Below are 20,437 nucleotides of genomic sequence, written 5' to 3'. Positions count from 1 at the left end.
TGCAGAATAAATTATCACGGTCCCTTACCAATGCCGTATAAATGACCGCGGTCCCTTACGTATGCTGTAAAAATGACCGCGGTCCCTTACATATGCTGTATAAATGACCACGGTCCCTTACCAATGCAGTATAAATGACCACGGTCCCTTACCAATGCAGTATAAATTACCACGGTCCCTTACCAATGCAGTATAAATTACCACGGTCCCTTACCAATGCAGTATAAATGACCACGGTCCCTTACCAATGCAGTATAAATGACTACGGTCCCTTACCAATGCAGCATAAATGACCACGGTCCCTTACCAATGCAGTATAAATGACTACGGTCCCTTACCAATGCAGCATAAATGACTACAGTCCCTTACCAATGCAGTATAAATGACTACGGTCCCTTACCAATGCAGTATAAATTACCACGGTCCCTTACCAATGCAGTATAAATTACCACGGTCCCTTACCAATGCAGTATAAATGACCACGGTCCCTTACCAATGCAGTATAAATGACTACGGTCCCTTACCAATGCAGTATAAATGACCATGGTCCCTTAACAATGCAGTATAAATGACTACGGTCCCTTACCAATGCAGTATAAATGACCACGGTCCCTTACCAATGCAGTATAAATGACTACGGTCCCTTACCAATGCAGTATAAATGACCACGGTCCCTTACCAATGCAGTATAAATGACTACGGTCCCTTACCAATGCAGTATAAATGACCACGGTCCCTTACCAATGCAGTATAAATGACCACGGTCCCTTACCAATGCAGTATAAATGACCACGGTCCCTTACCAATGCAGTATAAATGACCACGGTCCCTTACCAATGCAGTATAAATTACCACAGTCCTTTACCAATGCAGTATAAATGACCACGGTCCCTTACCAATGCAGTATAAATTACCACGGTCCCTTACCAATGCAGTATAAATTACCACGGTCCCTTACCAATGCAGTATAAATGACTACGGTCCCTTACCAATGCAGCATAAATGACCACGGTCCCTTACCAATGCAGTATAAATGACTACGGTCCCTTACCAATGCAGTATAAATGACCACGGTCCCTTACCAATGCAGTATAAATGACCACGGTCCCTTACCAATGCAGTATAAATGACCACGGTCCCTTACCAATGCAGTATAAATGACCACGGTCCCTTACCAATGCAGTATAAATTACCACAGTCCTTTACCAATGCAGTATAAATGACCACGGTCCCTTACCAATGCAGTATAAATTACCACGGTCCCTTACCAATGCAGTATAAATTACCACGGTCCCTTACCAATGCAGTATAAATGACCACGGTCCCTTACCAATGCAGTATAAATGACTACGGTCCCTTACCAATGCAGCATAAATGACCACGGTCCCTTACCAATGCAGTATAAATGACTACGGTCCCTTACCAATGCAGCATAAATGACCACGGTCCCTTACCAATGCAGTATAAATGACTACGGTCCCTTACCAATGCAGCATAAATGACTACGGTCCCTTACCAATGCAGTATAAATGACCACGGTCCCTTACCAATGCAGTATAAATGACTACGGTCCCTTACCAATGCAGTATAAATAACCACGGTCCCTTACCAATGCAGTATAAATGACTACGGTCCCTTACCAATGCAGTATAAATGACCACGGTCCCTTACCAATGCAGTATAAATGACTACGGTCCCTTACCAATGCAGTATAAATGACCACGGTCCCTTACCAATGCAGTATAAATGACTACGGTCCCTTACCAATGCAGTATAAATGACTACGGTCCCTTACCAATGCAGTATAAATGACTACGGTCCCTTACCAATACAGTATAAATGACCACGGTCCCTTACCAATGCAGTATAAATGACCACGGTCCCTTACCAATGCAGTATAAATGACCACGGTCCCTTACCAATACAGTATAAATGACCACGGTCCCTTGCCAATGCAGTATAAATGACCACGGTCCCTTACCAATGCAGTATAAATGACCACGGTCCCTTACCAATACAGCATAAATGACCACGGTCCCTTGCCAATGCAGTATAAATGACCACGGTCCCTTACCAATGCAGTATAAATGACCACGGTCCCTTACCAATGCAGTATAAATGACCACGGTCCCTTACCAATGCAGTATAAATGACCACGGCCCCTTACCAATGCAGTATAAATGACCACGGTCCCTTACCAATGCAGTATAAATGACCACGGTCCCTTACCAATGCAGCATAAATGACCACGGTCCCTTACCAATGCAGTATAAATGACCACGGTCCCTTACCAATGCAGTATAAATGACCACGGCCCCTTACCAATACAGTATAAATGACCACGGTCCCTTACCAATGCAGTATAAATGACCACGGTCCCTTACCAATGCAGTATAAATGACCACGGTCCCTTACCAATGCAGTATAAATTACCTCGGTCCCTTACCAATGCAGTATAAATGACCACGGTTCCTTACCAATACAGTATAAATGACCACGGTCCCTTGCCAATGCAGTATAAATTACCACGGTCCCTTACCAATGCAGTATAAATTACCACGGTCCCTTGCCAATACAGTATAAATGACCACGGTCCCTTACCAATGCAGTATAAATGACCACGGTCCCTTACCAATACAGTATAAATGACCACGGTCCCTTACCAATACAGTATAAATGACCACGGTCCCTTACCAATGCAGCATAAATGACCACGGTCCCTTACCAATGCAGTATAAATGACCACGGTCCCTTACCAATACAGTATAAATGACCACGGTCCCTTACCAATGCAGTATAAATGACCACGGTCCCTTACCAATACAGTATAAATGACCACGGTCCCTTACCAATACAGTATAAATGACCACGGTCCCTTACCAATGCAGTATAAATGACCACGGTCCCTTACCAATGCAGTATAAATGACCACGGTCCCTTACCAATGCAGTATAAATGACCACGGTCCCTTACCAATGCAGTATAAATGACCACGGTCCCTTACCAATGCAGTATAAATTACCTCGGTCCCTTACCAATGCAGTATAAATGACCACGGTTCCTTACCAATACAGTATAAATGACCACGGTCCCTTGCCAATGCAGTATAAATTACCACGGTCCCTTACCAATGCAGTATAAATTACCACGGTCCCTTGCCAATACAGTATAAATGACCACGGTCCCTTACCAATGCAGTATAAATGACCACGGTCCCTTACCAATACAGTATAAATGACCACGGTCCCTTACCAATACAGTATAAATGACCACGGTCCCTTACCAATGCAGCATAAATGACCACGGTCCCTTACCAATGCAGTATAAATGACCACGGTCCCTTACCAATACAGTATAAATGACCACGGTCCCTTACCAATGCAGTATAAATGACCACGGTCCCTTACCAATACAGTATAAATGACCACGGTCCCTTACCAATACAGTATAAATGACCACGGTCCCTTACCAATGCAGTATAAATGACCACGGTCCCTTACCAATGCAGTATAAATGACCACGGTCCCTTACCAATGCAGTATAAATGACCACGGTCCCTTACTAATGCAGTACAAATGACCACGGTCCTTTACCAATGCAGTATAAATGACCACGGTCCCTTACCAATGCAGTATAAATGACCACGGTTTCTTACCAAGAACTGTGTAAAAATGATCGCAGGCTGCCTTGGCTCATCGGATTTCAGGGTCGAGTTGAACACCGCGATGGCGATTTAATGATCAGGGAGAGGAGGTGGTTGGTGATGGGGTAAAGACGATCACCACCAGCGCTTGTGCCAGGCTAGGTGTACCCTTGCGAAGGGCAGGCACAGATCTACATGCACGGGATGACAGACGCACACGGAAACGGACTAAACGGTCACATGTGCAGACGCACTGACGAGACACGGAGACAAAGTGACACACACACAACATAGACTCCGCGTCGTCGTCGGAGTGAGCTGTGGGGAGGCGAGGGGCAGTTTAAGGGAAGCGATTTCGCGGACCATGTCTGAAGACTACGAGGGGAAACTCGAGAGGTTCCGAAGGAGCCTCACGAACCCCTTCAACTCATCCACGTCGTCCGGCACCACCACGACCACCACCACCACCCTCCACGACGACGACTCCACCACCACCAACAGCGACATGGAGGAGACGGCGGAGGGAGGAGGCCAGTCGCACGGTGACCACCACTGAAGTTTGTGTGTAGAGTGTAGTGTGTGTGTGTGGTTTGTGTGTGTGGTGTGTGTGCCTGTGTGTGTGTAGTATGTAGTGTGTGTAGTGTGTGTGTGTGTTTTGTGTGTAGTAGTGTGTGTGTGTGTTTTGTGTGTAGTAGTATGTAGTGTGTGTGTGTTTTGTGTGGACAGTAGTAGTATGTAGTGTGTGTGTGTGTTTTGTGTGTGTAGTAGTATGTAGTGTGTGTGTGTTTTGTGTGTGTAGTAGTATGTAGTGTGTGTGTGTTTTGTGTGTGTAGTAGTATGTAGTGTGTGTGTGTTTTGTGTGTAGTAGTATGTAGTGTGTGTGTGTTTTGTGTGTGTGGTAGTGTGTAGTGTGTGTGTGTAGTAGTATGTAGTGTGTGTGTGTTTTGTGTGTGTAGTAGTATGTAGTGTGTGTGTGTAGTAGTATGTAGTGTGTGTGTGTAGTAGTATGTAGTGTGTGTGTGTTTTGTGTGTGTGGTAGTATGTAGTGTGTGTGTGTGTTTTGTGTGTGTGGTAGTATGTAGTGTGTGTGTGTTTTGTGTGTGTAGTAGTATGTAGTGTGTGTGTGTTTTGTGTGTGTAGTAGTATGTAGTGTGTGTGTGTTTTGTGTGTGTAGTAGTATGTAGTGTGTGTGTGTTTTGTGTGTGTAGTAGTATGTAGTGTGTGTGTGTTTTGTGTGTAGTAGTATGTAGTGTGTGTGTGTTTTGTGTGTGTGGTAGTGTGTAGTGTGTGTGTGTAGTAGTATGTAGTGTGTGTGTGTTTTGTGTGTAGTAGTATGTAGTGTGTGTGTGTTTTGTGTGTGTAGTAGTATGTAGTGTGTGTGTGTAGTAGTATGTAGTGTGTGTGTGTTTTGTGTGTGTGGTAGTATGTAGTGTGTGTGTGTGTTTTGTGTGTGTAGTAGTATGTAGTGTGTGTGTGTTTTGTGTGTGTGGTAGTATGTAGTGTGTGTGTGTTTTGTGTGTGTGGTAGTATGTAGTGTGTGTGTGTTTTGTGTGTTTGGTAGTATGTAGTGTGTGTGTGTTTTGTGTGTTTGGTAGTGTGTAGTGTGTGTGTGTTTTGTGTGTGTGGTAGTATGTAGTGTGTGTGTGTTTTGTGTGTGTGGTAGTATGTAGTGTGTGTGTGTTTTGTGTGTGTGGTAGTATGTAGTGTGTGTGTGTTTTGTGTGTAGTAGTATGTAGTGTGTGTGTGTAGTAGTATGTAGTGTGTGTGTGTTTTGTGTGTTTGGTAGTATGTAGTGTGTGTGTGTTTTGTGTGTTTGGTAGTATGTAGTGTGTGTGTGTTTTGTGTGTGTGGTAGTATGTAGTGTGTGTGTGTTTTGTGTGTGTGGTAGTATGTAGTGTGTGTGTGTTTTGTGTGTAGTAGTATGTAGTGTGTGTGTGTAGTAGTATGTAGTGTGTGTGTGTTTTGTGTGTGTAGTAGTATGTAGTGTGTGTGTGTTTTGTGTGTAGTAGTATGTAGTGTGTGTGTAGTAGTATGTAGTGTGTGTGTGTAGTAGTATGTAGTGTGTGTGTGTAGTAGTATGTAGTGTGTGTGTTTTGTGTGTGGTAGTATGTAGTGTGTGTGTTTTGTGTGTGGTAGTATGTAGTGTGTGTGTGTTTTGTGTGTGTGGTAGTGTGTAGTGTGTGTGTGTTTTGTGTGTGTGGTAGTGTGTAGTGTGTGTGTGTTTTGTGTGTGTGGTAGTATGTAGTGTGTGTGTGTTTTGTGTGTAGTAGTGTGTGTGTGTTTTGTGTGTAGTAGTATGTAGTGTGTGTGTGTTTTGTGTGTGTGGTAGTGTGTAGTGTGTGTGTGTTTTGTGTGTGTGGTAGTATGTAGTGTGTGTGTGTTTTGTGTGTGTGGTAGTGTGTAGTGTGTGTGTGTGTTGTGTGTGTGGTAGTATGTAGTGTGTGTGTGTTTTTTGTGTGTGGTAGTATGTAGTGTGTGTGTGTTTTTTGTGTGTGGTAGTGTGTAGTGTGTGTGTGTTTTGTGTGTGTGGTAGTATGTAGTGTGTGTGTGTTTTTTGTGTAGTAGTATGTAGTGTGTGTGTGTTTTGTGTGTGTGGTAGTGTGTAGTGTGTGTGTGTTTTGTGTGTGTGGTAGTATGTAGTGTGTGTGTGTTTTGTGTGTAGTAGTGTGTGTGTGTTTTGTGTGTAGTAGTATGTAGTGTGTGTGTGTTTTGTGTGTGTGGTAGTGTGTAGTGTGTGTGTGTTTTTTGTGTGTGGTAGTATGTAGTGTGTGTGTGTTTTTTGTGTGTGGTAGTGTGTAGTGTGTGTGTGTTTTGTGTGTGTGGTAGTATGTAGTGTGTGTGTGTTTTTTGTGTAGTAGTATGTAGTGTGTGTGTGTTTTGTGTGTGTGGTAGTGTGTAGTGTGTGTGTGTTTTGTGTGTGTGGTAGTGTGTAGTGTGTGTGTGTTTTGTGTGTAGTAGTATGTAGTGTGTGTGTGTTTTGTGTGTGTGGTAGTGTGTAGTGTGTGTGTGTTTTGTGTGTGTGGTAGTATGTAGTGTGTGTGTGTTTTTTGTGTGTGGTAGTATGTAGTGTGTGTGTGTTTTGTGTGTGTGGTAGTATGTAGTGTGTGTGTGTTTTGTGTGTAGTAGTGTGTGTGTGTTTTGTGTGTGTGGTAGTATGTAGTGTGTGTGTGTTTTGTGTGTAGTAGTATGTAGTGTGTGTGTGTTTTGTGTGTGTGGTAGTATGTAGTGTGTGTGTGTTTTTTGTGTGTGGTAGTATGTAGTGTGTGTGTGTTTTGTGTGTGTGGTAGTATGTAGTGTGTGTGTGTTTTGTGTGTAGTAGTGTGTGTGTGTTTTGTGTGTGTGGTAGTATGTAGTGTGTGTGTGTTTTGTGTGTGTGGTAGTATGTAGTGTGTGTGTGTTTTGTGTGTGTGGTAGTATGTAGTGTGTGTGTGTGTTGTGTGTGTGGTAGTGTGTAGTGTGTGTGTTTTGTGTGTGTGGTAGTATGTAGTGTGTGTGTGTTTTGTGTGTGTGGTAGTATGTAGTGTGTGTGTGTGTTTTGTGTGTGTGGTGTGCTACAAACCCGGCTCAGATAATTGGTTCTGGTGCTTCCCTTAGGTCGACTCAGCCTCACGTCACCTGGTGGTGATTGTGTGGTGTGGCTGATGTTGCTGATGCATTTGCAGGAACCAGCGACTCCGAGTCTCGGGAGACGGAATCGGAGTGGGAGTTGGGGGCGGAACTGGGGCTCACGGAGAATCATTTTCCTCCCCCGCACGTGAGAGCCCCCTCCCCCCCCCCCCCCACAGATCCCCCCCCCCCTTCAGATACCCCACCACCACAGATTTCTCTCCCCCCCCCCCCCCCACAGATCCCCCCCCCCCACAGATCCCCCCCCCCCCACAGATCCCCCCCCCCCACAGATCCCCCCCCACAGATACCCCCCCTACAGACTTCTCTCCCCCCCCCCCCGCAGAAATCCTCCCCCCCCCCCCCCACAGATCCCCCCCCCCCTACAGAAACCCCACATATTTCTCTCCCCCCCACAGAAATCCCCCCCCCCCCCACACAGATCCCCCCCCTTCAGATACCCCACCCCCACAGATTTCTCTCCCCCCCCCCCCCCACAGATCCCCCCCCCCCCTACAGATACCCCACATATTTCTCTCCCCCCCCCCCCCCCCCGTGTGTCGTGAGTGGTAGTGTAGCGGTGATTGCGCTGTGCTACGAATCCGGCGACCCGAGTTCCATTCTCGCTCACGGCCAACACCGGCGTCGATTATCTGAACTGGTCCTGGGCCTCCCCAAAATGCGGCCGGGCTTGGTGCCGGTCACCCACCCCTCGTGTGTCGTGCCAGGTGCTGCTCACTAACAGCACTTCCCCCAACAGTCTGTTAAGGCTATACGGGGGTGTCTTTGTATCTATGTGTGTGTGTCCTGTTTATACAGTATATCCGTGTCTATCTGTGTGTGTATCTCTGTTGTATATGTAGAGACTAATTCGGAGACGCTAAGAGTTGGAGGCACTTCTTTATTAACAAGCACCAACGGGGTGAACACTTTTATAATAATCAGTCCGTCAATGGTCGGCGACGTTACTCAGTCCGGACAGTTGGTAGTCTGCCTGAGACGACGACGACGACAAGAAGGATGGTGAAGAACGACGAGAAGAATGGTGACGGCTTCAGCAGCACGACAGCGATCTCACTCCATACGACAGCCCTGAGGTCCCCTACAGGGGCCCTTCTTTTACTCTCAGTGTGGCCTGGCTCCGCCACCGGACACGCCCCCTTTCTAGAACCTACCAGCGGGTTCTTGGTGTGCCCCTTCTGTGACCTTTCCCCTGGTGTATCACGTGGCCTGCTGACGTCAGGGCTGCCGAAGCTGCATATCCCCTTCCTTGCCAGCAGCCAGCGCTACGCTGCTACATTACTGTTATTCTATGCCACTACATATATATAGGGGAGTGGTATCACCAGTGACGACTATCCGGACCGGTCCTGGGCCTCCCCATTGGTCGACTGAGCCTCAAACGAGTACCTGGTGCGGTGTGTAAACATCGGTAGCTAGGGAGACAAAGGCGGCCGGGCGTGGTGTTGGCCACCCACCCCCTCGTGTGCCGTGCCGGCCTTCATATGTGATGCTTGCTCACGGCACTTGCCCCAACAGTCTGTTCAAGTCCACGTGGGGGATCTTTGTCGGGTATAAATCCGTGTGTATCTGCGTGTGTGCAGGGCCTGGCCCACGTGAGCCGACTGGAGGAGCTGGAGCACGCCGTGGAGATGTGCAAGGTGTCCGTGTTGGAGGCCTCCGAGTTCTCGGCTCGCCGCGAGCAGGCCCTGGCCAGGCTCGTCCAGCTCCGCATCAAGATCCAGGAGCTCAAGGCACACGGGGGGAGGGGAGGGGCGGGTGGGGTGGGGGGTGTGGATGTTATCTCCCTCGCCTAGTATGCAGAAGGTCATGGGTTCGATCCTGAGCCCGACGCCTGTATATATGGTGTCTGCGTCTCTCTCTCTTTCCCCGTGGTCACGTGGATTCTTCTACAGCTCCTCTGGTTTTTCACCTTCCCACTTAGTATCTGGCTTCTGCTATGAATTTCCACTTGAGAAGAAGCCACTTCGTTGAGCAATCATTTGTGGCCAGGTCACTTCTGAAGAAGAGCTACATGGCTCAGTGGGGTTTACCTGGTAAATAATAAAAATAGATATTCTTGCTTGTTTCGGTAAAATCACGCAGAAGGGAAAAAATTAAATAATATAAATATAAAACAATAAAAAATTGTCACGACGTTTCGACTGCAACACAAGCAATCGTCATCAGGTGTGATGATCAGGTGTGATGATGATTGCTTGTGTTGCAGTCGAAACGTCGTGATAATTTTTTATTGTTTTATATTATTTTATTTTTTCCATTCTACGTGACTTTACCGAAAGATCCAAGAACCAGAATCGATGCAGTCACGAAAGCTTTAAATAAAAATAAATAAAATAGGGTTAGTTTCATTTTAGTTTACTGAACCAGTCAATTGAGCCCTCCACTGGCTCTCTTGCACTCATGTGGACACCTCAGAATCAGAGTTGTAATGGGAACGCAGTACCTGCCCCTGTGGAGCGTCTTGAGCCACGGTCGCATTCACATGCCACGCTCATCTACATAGTCAATAACGCCCGTTCACAACCCTCCTCTCCCTCATCTTCCCCTCCCACAACCTCTCTACCCCTTCCCTCCTCCCCCACTACCATCCCCCCCTATCTACCCCTTCACCGCTCCCACTCCCCTCCCCATCAGGAGCCAGAGGACGAGGAGCCGGACGTGAAGCTGCTGCTGGATCACCGCTTCCGCAAGCGGCACAGCCGGAGTGTGAAGCACAGCTGCGAGCGTTGCAGCACGCTCATCTGGGGCGTGCTGCAGACCTGGTACACCTGCTCAGGTGAGCGGGCGAAGCCGGCAGAGTCGACTGTCGGGCCCGCCCGATCAACTGCTCGCCAGCACAGAATCCGCGAACCGCTTACCAGCACCCGCCACGGTTGCGGGGGTTGCGGAGGTTGCGGGGGTTGCGGGGGTTGCGGAGATCACCGTACAATTTCACGGAGGTGGCGGGTTGGCTCGGAGGTCCGAGGCTTGCAGCTGGCACTGCTGAGAGCCTGGATGCCAATCCGGGTTTGAGCCCTGTGGACCCCAGCAACTACAACAGGTTCTCCAGTGCAAGCGAGTTGATGCTCTCAGCCCAGAGACACGTAAACTCGCATAGAGACCTGTAGACTCTTATAGAGACCCGTAAACCTACATATGGACCCATAGACTCCGTAATCGGTGATCGCTGCACTTGAGATCCCAGTTTAATCACAAGCCAGTCTATACAAGTGCCTGCGGGTTGCTATGCGAGTGTGTGTGTGGGTTTTTATGGGAATCTATGGGTCTTTAGATAAATCTATGGGTTTCAATACGAGTCTGTGGGTGTCTATGCGAGTCATTCGTGACCAGAGTTTAACCCAGGTTCAACTCTGGTCAATGCCGGCACGGCGTCTCTGATCACCGAGCCAAACTGCCACCCTTAATATTCATGCGTATAATTGTGTTTTTCGATTTAAAGCTTTCGTGACTGCAGGGATTCATCTTCTTGGTTCTTTTGGTAAAGTCACGTAGAAGGGAAATAATAAAATAAAACATAATAAGATAATTCTCACGACGTTTCGGCCACAACGCAAGCAGCCGTCCTCAGGTGAAGACCAGGTCTGTCGGGGAGACAAGTCCTGGGCCTCCCCGACAGACCTGGTCTTCACCTGAGGACGGCTGCTTGCGTTGTGGCCGAAACGTCGTGAGAATTATCTTATTATGTTTTATTTTATTATTTCCATTCTACGTGACTTTACCGAAAGAAACAAGAAGGCGTATAATTGTGTCTGTATCAACACAAGTATATAACACACGTCTCCTGCCACAGGCTGCCACTTCAACTGCCACAGCCGATGCCTGGACTCCATTGTCAAGCGCTGCGTGAGGGTGAAGGTTAGCCACCAGTCTGAGTTTGAGCTCCGCATTTGCCCGGAGCAGGGCCTGGACCGCCAAGGCTTCTGCTGTGCCGAGTGCCGTACGCCCATTGCCATGGGTGAGCTTCCACCCCCCCCCCCCCTCTCTCTTCCTTACCCTAGCCGGCTGCCTGCCTGGCCCCTTCTTCGAGTCCAGGACCAAGACGGTCTCACTCTCTCTCCCTCCCTCTCGCTCTCCTCTGCCTGTGACTGGCTGCGTCATGTGCATGTATGTTGAACTTTGCGCCGTACGTAGCCGACCGTGCTAATCGGAGGTGCGGGGGAAGGCCATCTTAGCCTCAATTGAGTACCTGGTACGATGTGTAAAAAAAACATTGCCTCTAGGGAGACAAAGGCGGCCGGGCGTGGTGCTGGCCACCGACCCCCTCATGTGCCGTGCCGGCCTTCATAGGTGCTGCTTGCTAACAGCGTTGGTCCCAACAGTCTAAGACTATAGGGAGGATCTTTGTCTCTGTGCATATTGTGAGACGCGGTAGCGAAGTGGTTAGCACAATCCACTCCGAACCTGGCGACCCAAGCCAACGTCAATGAAAAATATCTGAACCAGTCCTGGGCCTCCCCTAAGTCGACTCAGCTTCAAATAAGTATTTGGCGCGGTGTGTAAGCATTACCACTGCGATAGCGTGGTGCTGGCCACCCCCCCCCCCCCCCCCCCCCCGTGTGTAATGCCGGCCTTCATTGTCCCAACAGACTGCTAAAGGCTACCTGGGGTATCTTTGTCTCTGTGTGTGTGGGTGCAGGCCTGGTAGCCAATGAGGCCCGTCTGTGCGATTACTCTGGCCGCTACTACTGCCCCAACTGCCACTGGAACGACGCGATGGTCATCCCAGCACGGGCCCTGCATAACTGGGACTTTGAATCTCAGAAGGTGAGGACGGCCAGAGGTGAAGGGGGTGGGGAGGAGGGGGGGGGTGCAGGTCACAGGTCAGGTGTGGTGCCCAGGGGAGGGAGTCCCCCCCCCTCTTCACTGGGTGGATGAAGCCCAAGAGAGCGCTGAGTGACAAATGTAAGTTATATGAATGTTCTAGAAGGGCTCGAGCGCTGAGCGAATGACAAATGTAAGTTCTATCGATGTTCTAGAAGGGCTAGAGCGCCGAGCGAGTTGTGTGTGTGTGTGCATTTGCATGCGTTTGCGTGACGCCGCTGTGGTCCAGGTTTGCCGGTCGAGTCTGCGCTTCCTGACGCTCATGCAGGGCCGCCCGGTGCTCAACGTGAGGCACATCAACCCGTTGCTCTTCAAGCACGTGGAGGAACTGGCGCAGATCAAGGTGAGCCGTCGGTGAGGCGCGGGGATAGTTGGGGACGGTTTGTGCAAATTTGGCTCGGGGGGGGGGGGGGGTAGGCGGTCAAGCAGTGCCAGGGGTGGGGCTAGCGATGCGGTTACTTCGAGTGATCGATGCCAGGGCTGGCTCGGCACGGCTCTGTTCTGCAGTGGGAAATAAATATAGCCACCACCACTTCTATAAATATAACCACCACCACTTCTATAAATCTTCTCTAAACCCACCTCCTCCTCTTCCTGTGTGCGGACAACAGAAGCTGCGATCGGACATCCTGAAGATGAAGCCGTACCTCGTCACCTGCACAGACGCGCTGGAGTCCAGAATTCTCCTTGAGGTCGGTACCAGTGGTTGCCCAAGTTATTTTGTTTTGGGGTCCCCCCCCAAATTCAGTTTGAAGGCACTGCCGCCACATTGGTGCAACGGTCAGCAGAGCGTCGGGCCTGCGATCCAGAGGTGGTGGCCGGTTCGATTCCATCTACTGACGCGGCAGTTGAAAGGACGGTGCAAGTTGGTTATTATTTGCCCTTTTTCGGAAGTGACGTGGCCACAAATGATGGCTCAACGAGCGGTGGCTTATGTGGAAATTTCTCGCAACCAAATACTCGAAACGCATGATGTTGATTCTAAATGTGGAGGGGGATAAAAACGGAGAACCCGGAGAAAAATCTGCGTGACCACTGGGAGTGAGAGACACACAAACTCCAAATATACAGCAGGCGTCGCCAGGGTCTGGGTCAAACCCACGACCTCCTGTACACCAGGCGAGGGAGTTAACCCCCTACCCCCCACCCCTGCCACCTCTTTCCACCCAACAGTAGCAATGGATGCATCGCAGTGAATTGATCGGCAGGTCGCGTGTGGGTTTGGTAAAGCACGAGTACTTCCATCGTGTACTCCCGTAACACAGCAGACGCTCGTTCATTGGACTCGCTTGCTCTGCCATTGCTCGTGCCACTGCTGGGAGAACGGCTTCCACCATAAACCATCATCCACATGAACTCCGGTCATCCTCGCAGCAGCAGCAGCAGCAGCAGCAGCAGCAGCAGCAGCAGCAGCAGATTTTGACTTAAGCCATCGAAAAAAAGGCGGCCACCGTGTCGCGCGCTTTCAGATGCACTTGTGTGGCCGTCTGGAACGCTCTTCTGATATTCGGAAGCCACTGGAGCTGTGCACTTTTGAATGATCTGGATTGAAAACTCATTTCTTTAGAACTGCTTTTTGTGCTTAGTTTGTTGTCCTTCCCTCCCCCCGCGCCTCCGAATAGCACGGTTGGCTATGTATGGTGCAAAAGAAGTTCAACCTGTATATGTTCTTTCAACTGCCGCACCGGGAAATCAAATGCAAATGCGGACCCACTGGAGTGCGCTTCTGGTGTGCTCACCACGGCATCACGGTGGCGTCTGCAAGCTTGCAATTAATCTACTTTGTAAATGTTGTTCTTCTGGAGGCCTCATTCATTGGATCTAATTGATAGCTTGTAATGTATCTCTTGTATGTACACTACGGTATGTAGCTTTTTTTTTCTGGAGGCACTGTCACTGAATCGCATTGGCAGCTTGTAATTAGTTTTCCCTGCTCACAGGAGGCTCTCTCATTGGACCTGACTTAGCAGCTTGCAATGATTTGTCATTGTGTACTATTACTGGTAGGAACCTCCTGGTTACACCAGCCCACGGGATTATTGTGTCCGTCCGTCGTGCAGGGAGGGGTGGGGTGGGGAGGGGTGGGGAGGGTGGGGAGGGGTTGGGTGGGGAGGGTGGGGACGGGCTGGGTGGGGAGGGTGGGGCTGAGTGGGGGGTGGGAGGGGTGGGGCTGGGTGGGGAGGGGCTGGTCACCCCGTGGTGCCCTTATAAAACTCAACGTTTAACCTACTCACGCCGGCTTGTGCCCGCCCTCACAGTCGGGCATATTTGCGGAATACACCACGCCGCCATTGATCCTGACCATTGACCGAGCAACCCAACGTTCCTACCAGCTCCCTCCGCAGGAATGTGTTTTGGAGGCTCTCTCGTTGGACCAGTTTGGCGGCTTGTAATGACTATTCTTGTTCTTGCTGCTGCTGCTGCTTGTCCCCAGCTGCAGGAGAGGCAGCACTTCGTGGAGAATGTGGACATGTACTCCATGCAGGACCTCATCGACGTGGTCTTGGGGCGGTTGAGCTCCACCCTCACAGACGTCCACACGACCTTCGCCAAGCACATCAAACTCGACTGCCAGGTGCACACACGCACACTTGGGTGTATGGGGCCGTCCATAAATGATGTCACGCACCTGGGGGGGCGGGGGGTGGGGGTCGGACATTTGTGACGATGCGTGACGAGGGGGGGGGGGTGTTTGAGAAATGTGACCTCGCATCAAAATGCGCAACTTTAAATAAATATAGACAACGCGTTCTACTTAATTAAATAGACTTTTTGATAAATGTTTTCTCCTACAACATCAGAGTGCAGCGCCACATTAAATACGCACTACAATGACAATAGTTTAAAGCGATTTTTTTTTTTTGGGGGGGGGGGGCAGAGCTTTGTGACATCATTTTTGAGGGGGGGTTTGACTTCTTGTGACGCCATGTGACGGGGGGGGGGGGGGTAAAAATCGTCCAAAATCGCGTGACGTCATTTATGGACGGCCCCGAAATACACACACACACGTTAATGTACAACACACACAACGGCAAAACACAACGGCCGCTGTTCAGCGCTCGGTGGAGGTGACGTCACCCTGGCGCTCGTGCCAGGTTAGGGGCACGTTGAGGCGAGTAGGAGGAGGTCACGTGAGAGATCCAGGTCAGATGGGTTGACTGACTCCGATGACGGGCAGATGCGCCACCCGTGCTCCCCACTGTTCCAACTATGATGCGCTCCATTTTGAGCGTTGCTCCTCCATCCCCCCAGTTTTGTTGGAGGGCGACTGCCTCCAACTGCCCAGGAGCCATCCTTCACACTAGCTGACACACACCCGCACTTTCTCGCTCTCTCTCGCTCCCTCTCACACTCTCTCTTTCTCAGCGATGCCAGGCCAAAGGCTTCATCTGTGAGCTCTGCCGCCAGGGGGAGGCGCTCTTTGCATTCGACAACCACACGGCCGTGTGTCCCAACTGCTCGGCTGTTTTCCACAGGTCAGCAGCATCACCATCATCAGCAGCACCATCAGCAGCACCAGCATCATCGTAATCCACAGCACCATGATCATCATTGTCGTCATTAGCAGCAGTATCGTAATCATCGGGGAGGCTTTCATCCAGCAGCGGATATATCACAACAATGACAATGATGGTGGGTAATTGTGACGATGGTGAAGACGGCGAAGACGATGATTAGTGTGAGCGTGTTTGTCTGTTGCTGCAGGGACTGTTACTATGACAACGCCACTGTGTGCTCCAAGTGCCGGCGCTTAGAGGCGCGGAAGAAATCCCTGCAGCATGCCCCACGCGGTGGGGGGGAGGGGACCCCAGGGGAGGGGGCCCCTCGAGATGGTGGGGGGGAGGGGGCCCTAAGCGGTGACAAGGAGGAGGGCCCGTGCGACGCAGAGGTTGGTGACGAGGATGGCGATGATGACGACCTTGACAACGAAGTTGACGACACACGATGACAGCCAATCACGTGCAAGCGGTCTTGTATGTAAGCCAATTACAGGGGAGCAGTCTAAAACAATTGACCAATCTTGAGCGGGAATCAAAAGGGTTTGACCAATCACGTTTGAGTGTAAATTACTGAACAATCACGGGCGGAATGCAATTTCCCAATCGCGAGCGGTCTATGCATTTTGATGAATCGCAAGCTCGCCAGTCGTGGACTATTCACTCTTCCTTCACCTCGTTGACATTTCCCCACTCGAGAAGTTTTAAACTCGCCGTCGGACAGCCCAGGAGATGCAGCGTAGTCTCTACAAGATGCGAGTTCCCGAATTGAAGACGACCTTCACCAGCACGCAGCACTTCCCGTCATGTGAAAATTCACAGCACTGTATTTAACAAACACAATCCATTCTCTTGCACCCCAGTGGTACGTGTCCAACGTTATCCCAACGTTGGCTTGTGGTCGGAACTGTTGGCCCCTAACGTTCCATGTTTTACTGGGATGTCGTCTCACTAGCGGGACGACATTCGATTGTCCTGATTGAGGATCGCGATCCAATTCAAGAATCGGTTCCTTGTCTCATTTGTATTGTTTCTCGAAGGATTTCTCTTTTTTGACGATTGCACAGTTTTTTGTTCAGTCCGCTAGCCTAATGGAATCGTTACGGCTTGTAGAGTCCTGTGGCGACAGTTTTACGTTGAGTGAACTGCACTTTAAATGTTTTTAAATGAATCTTTGTTCGTACCTGGAAGTTCAGCAAAGCACAAAATCAATACAATCAAAATGTGAAATGCAATTACGAATATACAGTAGACTCTCGAATATCTGCACTGATAGGGAGGATGGCCGTGGATAATTCAAAAATATCCATTTTCCGCGGATCTCTATGCCAATAACCACTAATATAGGTATAAATTATAATTTCGTAAATTAAATCTCACAAAATAAATGATGGGATACATCCCTCAATGAAGCGCAACTGACGATTTCGTTTCTTATTATTTTGTTTTAGAACGAATACTAACAATCGACCGATCAGTGGCGTGCCGAGTGATAACACTTTCTTGCTTCCGCGCAGAAGACTACCCACTAAGTGGATAGCAGAGCCACACCAATCAAAATCAGACTCCGCTGTTGTAAAGATATGCAACTATTGTACTGTAGCGGCAATCGCGTGGATTTCAGATTAACCGGCGCACACACATTTGTTCGTTTTAAGAACGGGACTTGTGATAACCATTTTCAAGAAGAACAATGTTTCACTGTTTTTAGATTCGTACTCTTTGGTTCTTTCGGTAAAGCATGTCAATGTCAGAGAGCCGGGCGCTAATCTTCTCATTGGCACGCCTCCGGTGGTTGGGCCGTCTCACATTGACATGGTAATCTCTCACATGTACAGCTTCAAATCAAGATTGACGTATAAATTTCTTCTCTAGTTCCGCCCACTTTTACCCTTGGGTTGAGCCCACCAAAAATCCTATATAAACTCTTGTTGCAGCAGCTGTTTCTCCTACGTCAGCAGTCCTCCTGCTGTGTTTGTTTGACACCTGATGACGGTTGCTTGTGTTGCGATTGAAACGTCGTGATCTATTATTTGTGACTTTACCGAAAGAACTAAAGAGTGGATTCCTGCAGTCGCGAAAGCTTCAAATCAAGATTGTTTTTAGATTATTTGGGCTTAATCGAAATTCTATGAGTTATTAATGTACGTCAATCTCAAGTGCTCGGTAATCCGCAAATCGGATAAACTGCATGCGGATGATCAAAGGTGTCTACTGTATATGGAAAACTGATCCCGCAGTAATCGGCAAGAAAATTAATATCGTATCGTGGAAAACCTGGTGATAAGTGATGTTCAGCGGGGTCACCAATAACGATGCAAACCCACATCACATGATATCTGGTGCTGAAATGAATTTGGCCAAAGTCCAGCTCTTGAGAGTGAAAATATCGGTTTGACATGCATGCGACTTACCTCCCTCTCGTATGTACAGCAAGTGAGATAGTGCTGCCCTCTACTGCGTAGACCAGAGGTCGCCTTTAAGAAGGGCTCTCCGAGGTGGCTCTGTGATATCCACTTCTGTGACTTGTTTCTAGCACAGAGGAGGGGTCGCGCATTGCTCTCTGCAGGAGAGTTTCTGAACGGATTCTTCATGTCGTGACGACGCGAGGCCGAAATGATAAAATAAAACTAAATTAAATATCACTCCGTAAAACTCGTAGGCTTTCGCGACCAATATCCACAAGATATTTTCTTTGGGTTCGATCGCGTAAAATATAAATGTGTCGTTAACCTCGCCACCACCCAACACAGGCAGTTAAAAAGGTTTGTCAGATAAACAAAATATGTCAACCCTGGTGGTAATAAGTGGTGTTCAGGCAGGTCACCAATGACTGTGCAAACCCACATCCCAATACATTTGGTGCCGCAATGAAATTTTGCTAAAGTCCAGCTCTTGAGAATGAAAATATATAAAACCAACCAAAAAAATATCACTCACTAAAACGATAAATAAATCGAGATTATTCGCTCCAAATCTCTTGAGAGCCGACAAGCAACTTGTATACCTGGGAAATATTGTCTGTGCTTTCGTCTTGACTGATGTTTTCTTACAAAGCCACGAAGCCAGTGGTTCCCAACATCCCCGTGTCGCGTAGCCCCTAATACACCCTCAACCGTTCACCTAACAGCACCCACACAGCACTAACGATAATTAAATTATGCACATTTAAATAATTTAACAAACGCAACTAAATATGTACGCTTTAATGTGTTTTATTTTTAAATGCTACCGTTCACTTTAATTATAAGACTGATGATGAAGATGATTTCAACTTGTAAACGCGCCGCACAGTATTTCTCTCGCAGAGAGAGAGTGAGGGAGGAATCGCAGACGAGGACTGTAACGTGGAGTGGGAGTTTCTGCGTTCCACATGGAAGGCAAACCCACGTTGACGATGGAATTGTCCAAACATTCCAGTGTGGCAGGGGACCCTCCGAACACAAGTCTCGTCACTCGCGGAAGCTCTTTTGAGTAATATCGTAGCACTGTTATTTGTATTATTATTATTTGAATTAAGTTAACTTGCAATTAGTACAACGTGAGCTTAAGACACGTACGAAATTATTATGGTTCGATGGCCAATGCAGCCTTTGTCTTTGTCCGAATAAAGAAGTCAAGTCACCGAGCTGGAGTCGGAGCGATTGTTTGTTTGGGCGCCACGGTGGCTCGGAGATGTTAACTACCTCGCCTGGTATACTGGAGGTCGTGTGTTCGATTCTGACCCTGACGCATGCTGCTGTATATTTTGAGTTTAAAGTATTGTACTGCTTAACATTTCCACATGATAATCCACTTCATTGAGTCATCGTTTGTAGCCAGGTTGCTTCTGAACACGAGCTATATAGTTCAGTGGGCCTTATCTGGTAAAATAGAAAAAGTTTGAGGATAATACGTCGTTAACTAAAGATGTCTCTGTCTGCTGGCCGTCTGGGTGGAGGGGCAGCTATTCCGTTGCCATGATATTCGACTGCTGGTGGAGATGATGCTTTAATTTCAGTCGTTCCGATAATTATTTTGACACCCACTAACATCCATGCCCCGCCCAATACAATTGCTTATCACGGACAGACGTGCTTTGCACTATAGTGGTAGTAGTAGTGCCTTGCGCCAACAATCCCTACTCCAAGCCAGCAGAAGCAGCGTTCCGTAATTATGAAGATCTTAAACTGAGAGCTCATTTTATCTCCTCGTACGAAATGTTTGCGAGAAAAATATATACAGTATGTTGAACTTATTTCGCGCCGTACGTAGCCAACCGTGCTAATTGGAGGTGCGGGTGAAGGAGACCAAACTAAACACAATAAACTCCTTTTAAAAGTTTTTTTTTTTTTAAGCAACGGTTTTATTAACAACTTCGTTTAACTCACGGTCGAGAAGTACGCCAATGGCACCTGAGACACGTGGCACCTGCTTTTTGTGCGAGCCGATTCCACAGTTTAGAAACCTCGGTGTTTTTGACCTACACAAATATATATATAAATAATAAGGCGTCCATACAAAATGTAAATTGCTTTAAAGTAGCGAAGTAATTGATTAATTGATGCCGATTTTCATACAGGCATGCATTGTCACCGGATCTGAGTACGTGTGCAAAATGTGGAATTGATTGGACAACGGGAAGTGGGCGAAATTTTGATTACAAGATTTGACCACGACAAACAGGAATCAAGTTAAGTAAAACCGTTGAAAAAAGCAGAGTTAATGAACGCAAATGTATTGTAAGTGAATACCTCGGTGGGCTTTGGTAGGATGGGGATGGTTTGGTTGTATTTGTACGCGTTTCGGCGATTTGCTCACATTTCTTGTACTATGCACTCCTGTACTGTGTCTTGTAACGCTCTTA

At 48.3% G+C, this 20,437-nt stretch overlaps 1 protein-coding gene across 2 annotated transcripts; it reads left to right on the top strand.

The window, feature by feature from the left end:
• The first annotated feature begins 3,619 nt into the window (after nucleotides 1-3,619).
• Nucleotides 3,620-19,219, top strand: DEF8 (differentially expressed in FDCP 8 homolog). 2 transcript variants are annotated; one of them, XM_078607378.1, is made up of 11 exons: nucleotides 3,621-4,185; nucleotides 7,306-7,397; nucleotides 8,854-9,003; nucleotides 9,908-10,049; nucleotides 11,064-11,228; nucleotides 11,910-12,037; nucleotides 12,324-12,437; nucleotides 12,706-12,786; nucleotides 14,529-14,669; nucleotides 15,461-15,570; nucleotides 15,800-19,219. In XM_078607378.1, the coding sequence occupies exons 1-11, from the start codon at nucleotides 4,008-4,010 to the stop codon at nucleotides 16,041-16,043; spliced, it is 1,545 nt and encodes a 514-aa protein (XP_078463504.1). In that variant the 5' UTR covers nucleotides 3,621-4,007; the 3' UTR covers nucleotides 16,044-19,219. The 2 variants fall into 2 exon arrangements, with proteins under 2 accessions (XP_078463505.1, XP_078463504.1); XM_078607379.1 differs by lacking the exon at nucleotides 7,306-7,397 and having other exon boundaries at nucleotides 3,620-4,185; nucleotides 11,064-11,128.
• The last annotated feature ends 1,218 nt before the right edge of the window (nucleotides 19,220-20,437 follow it).

Source organism: Lampetra planeri, chromosome 27 (assembly GCF_965212315.1).
Source record: "Lampetra planeri chromosome 27, kcLamPlan1.2.h2, whole genome shotgun sequence".
Lineage (NCBI taxonomy): Eukaryota > Metazoa > Chordata > Hyperoartia > Petromyzontiformes > Petromyzontidae > Lampetra > Lampetra planeri.
This window is presented reverse-complemented; position numbering and strand designations above follow the sequence as displayed.

Bases quoted from the DNA above. Each gene is read 5' to 3' on its own strand.
- DEF8 (XM_078607378.1), top strand. From the start codon at position 4,008: ATGTCTGAAGACTACGAGGGGAAACTCGAGAGGTTCCGAAGGAGCCTC. The intron at 12,038-12,323 runs GTGAGGACGGCC...GCTGTGGTCCAG, and splicing joins GGGACTTTGAATCTCAGAAG to GTTTGCCGGTCGAGTCTGCG. The intron at 12,787-14,528 runs GTCGGTACCAGT...GCTTGTCCCCAG, and splicing joins AGTCCAGAATTCTCCTTGAG to CTGCAGGAGAGGCAGCACTT.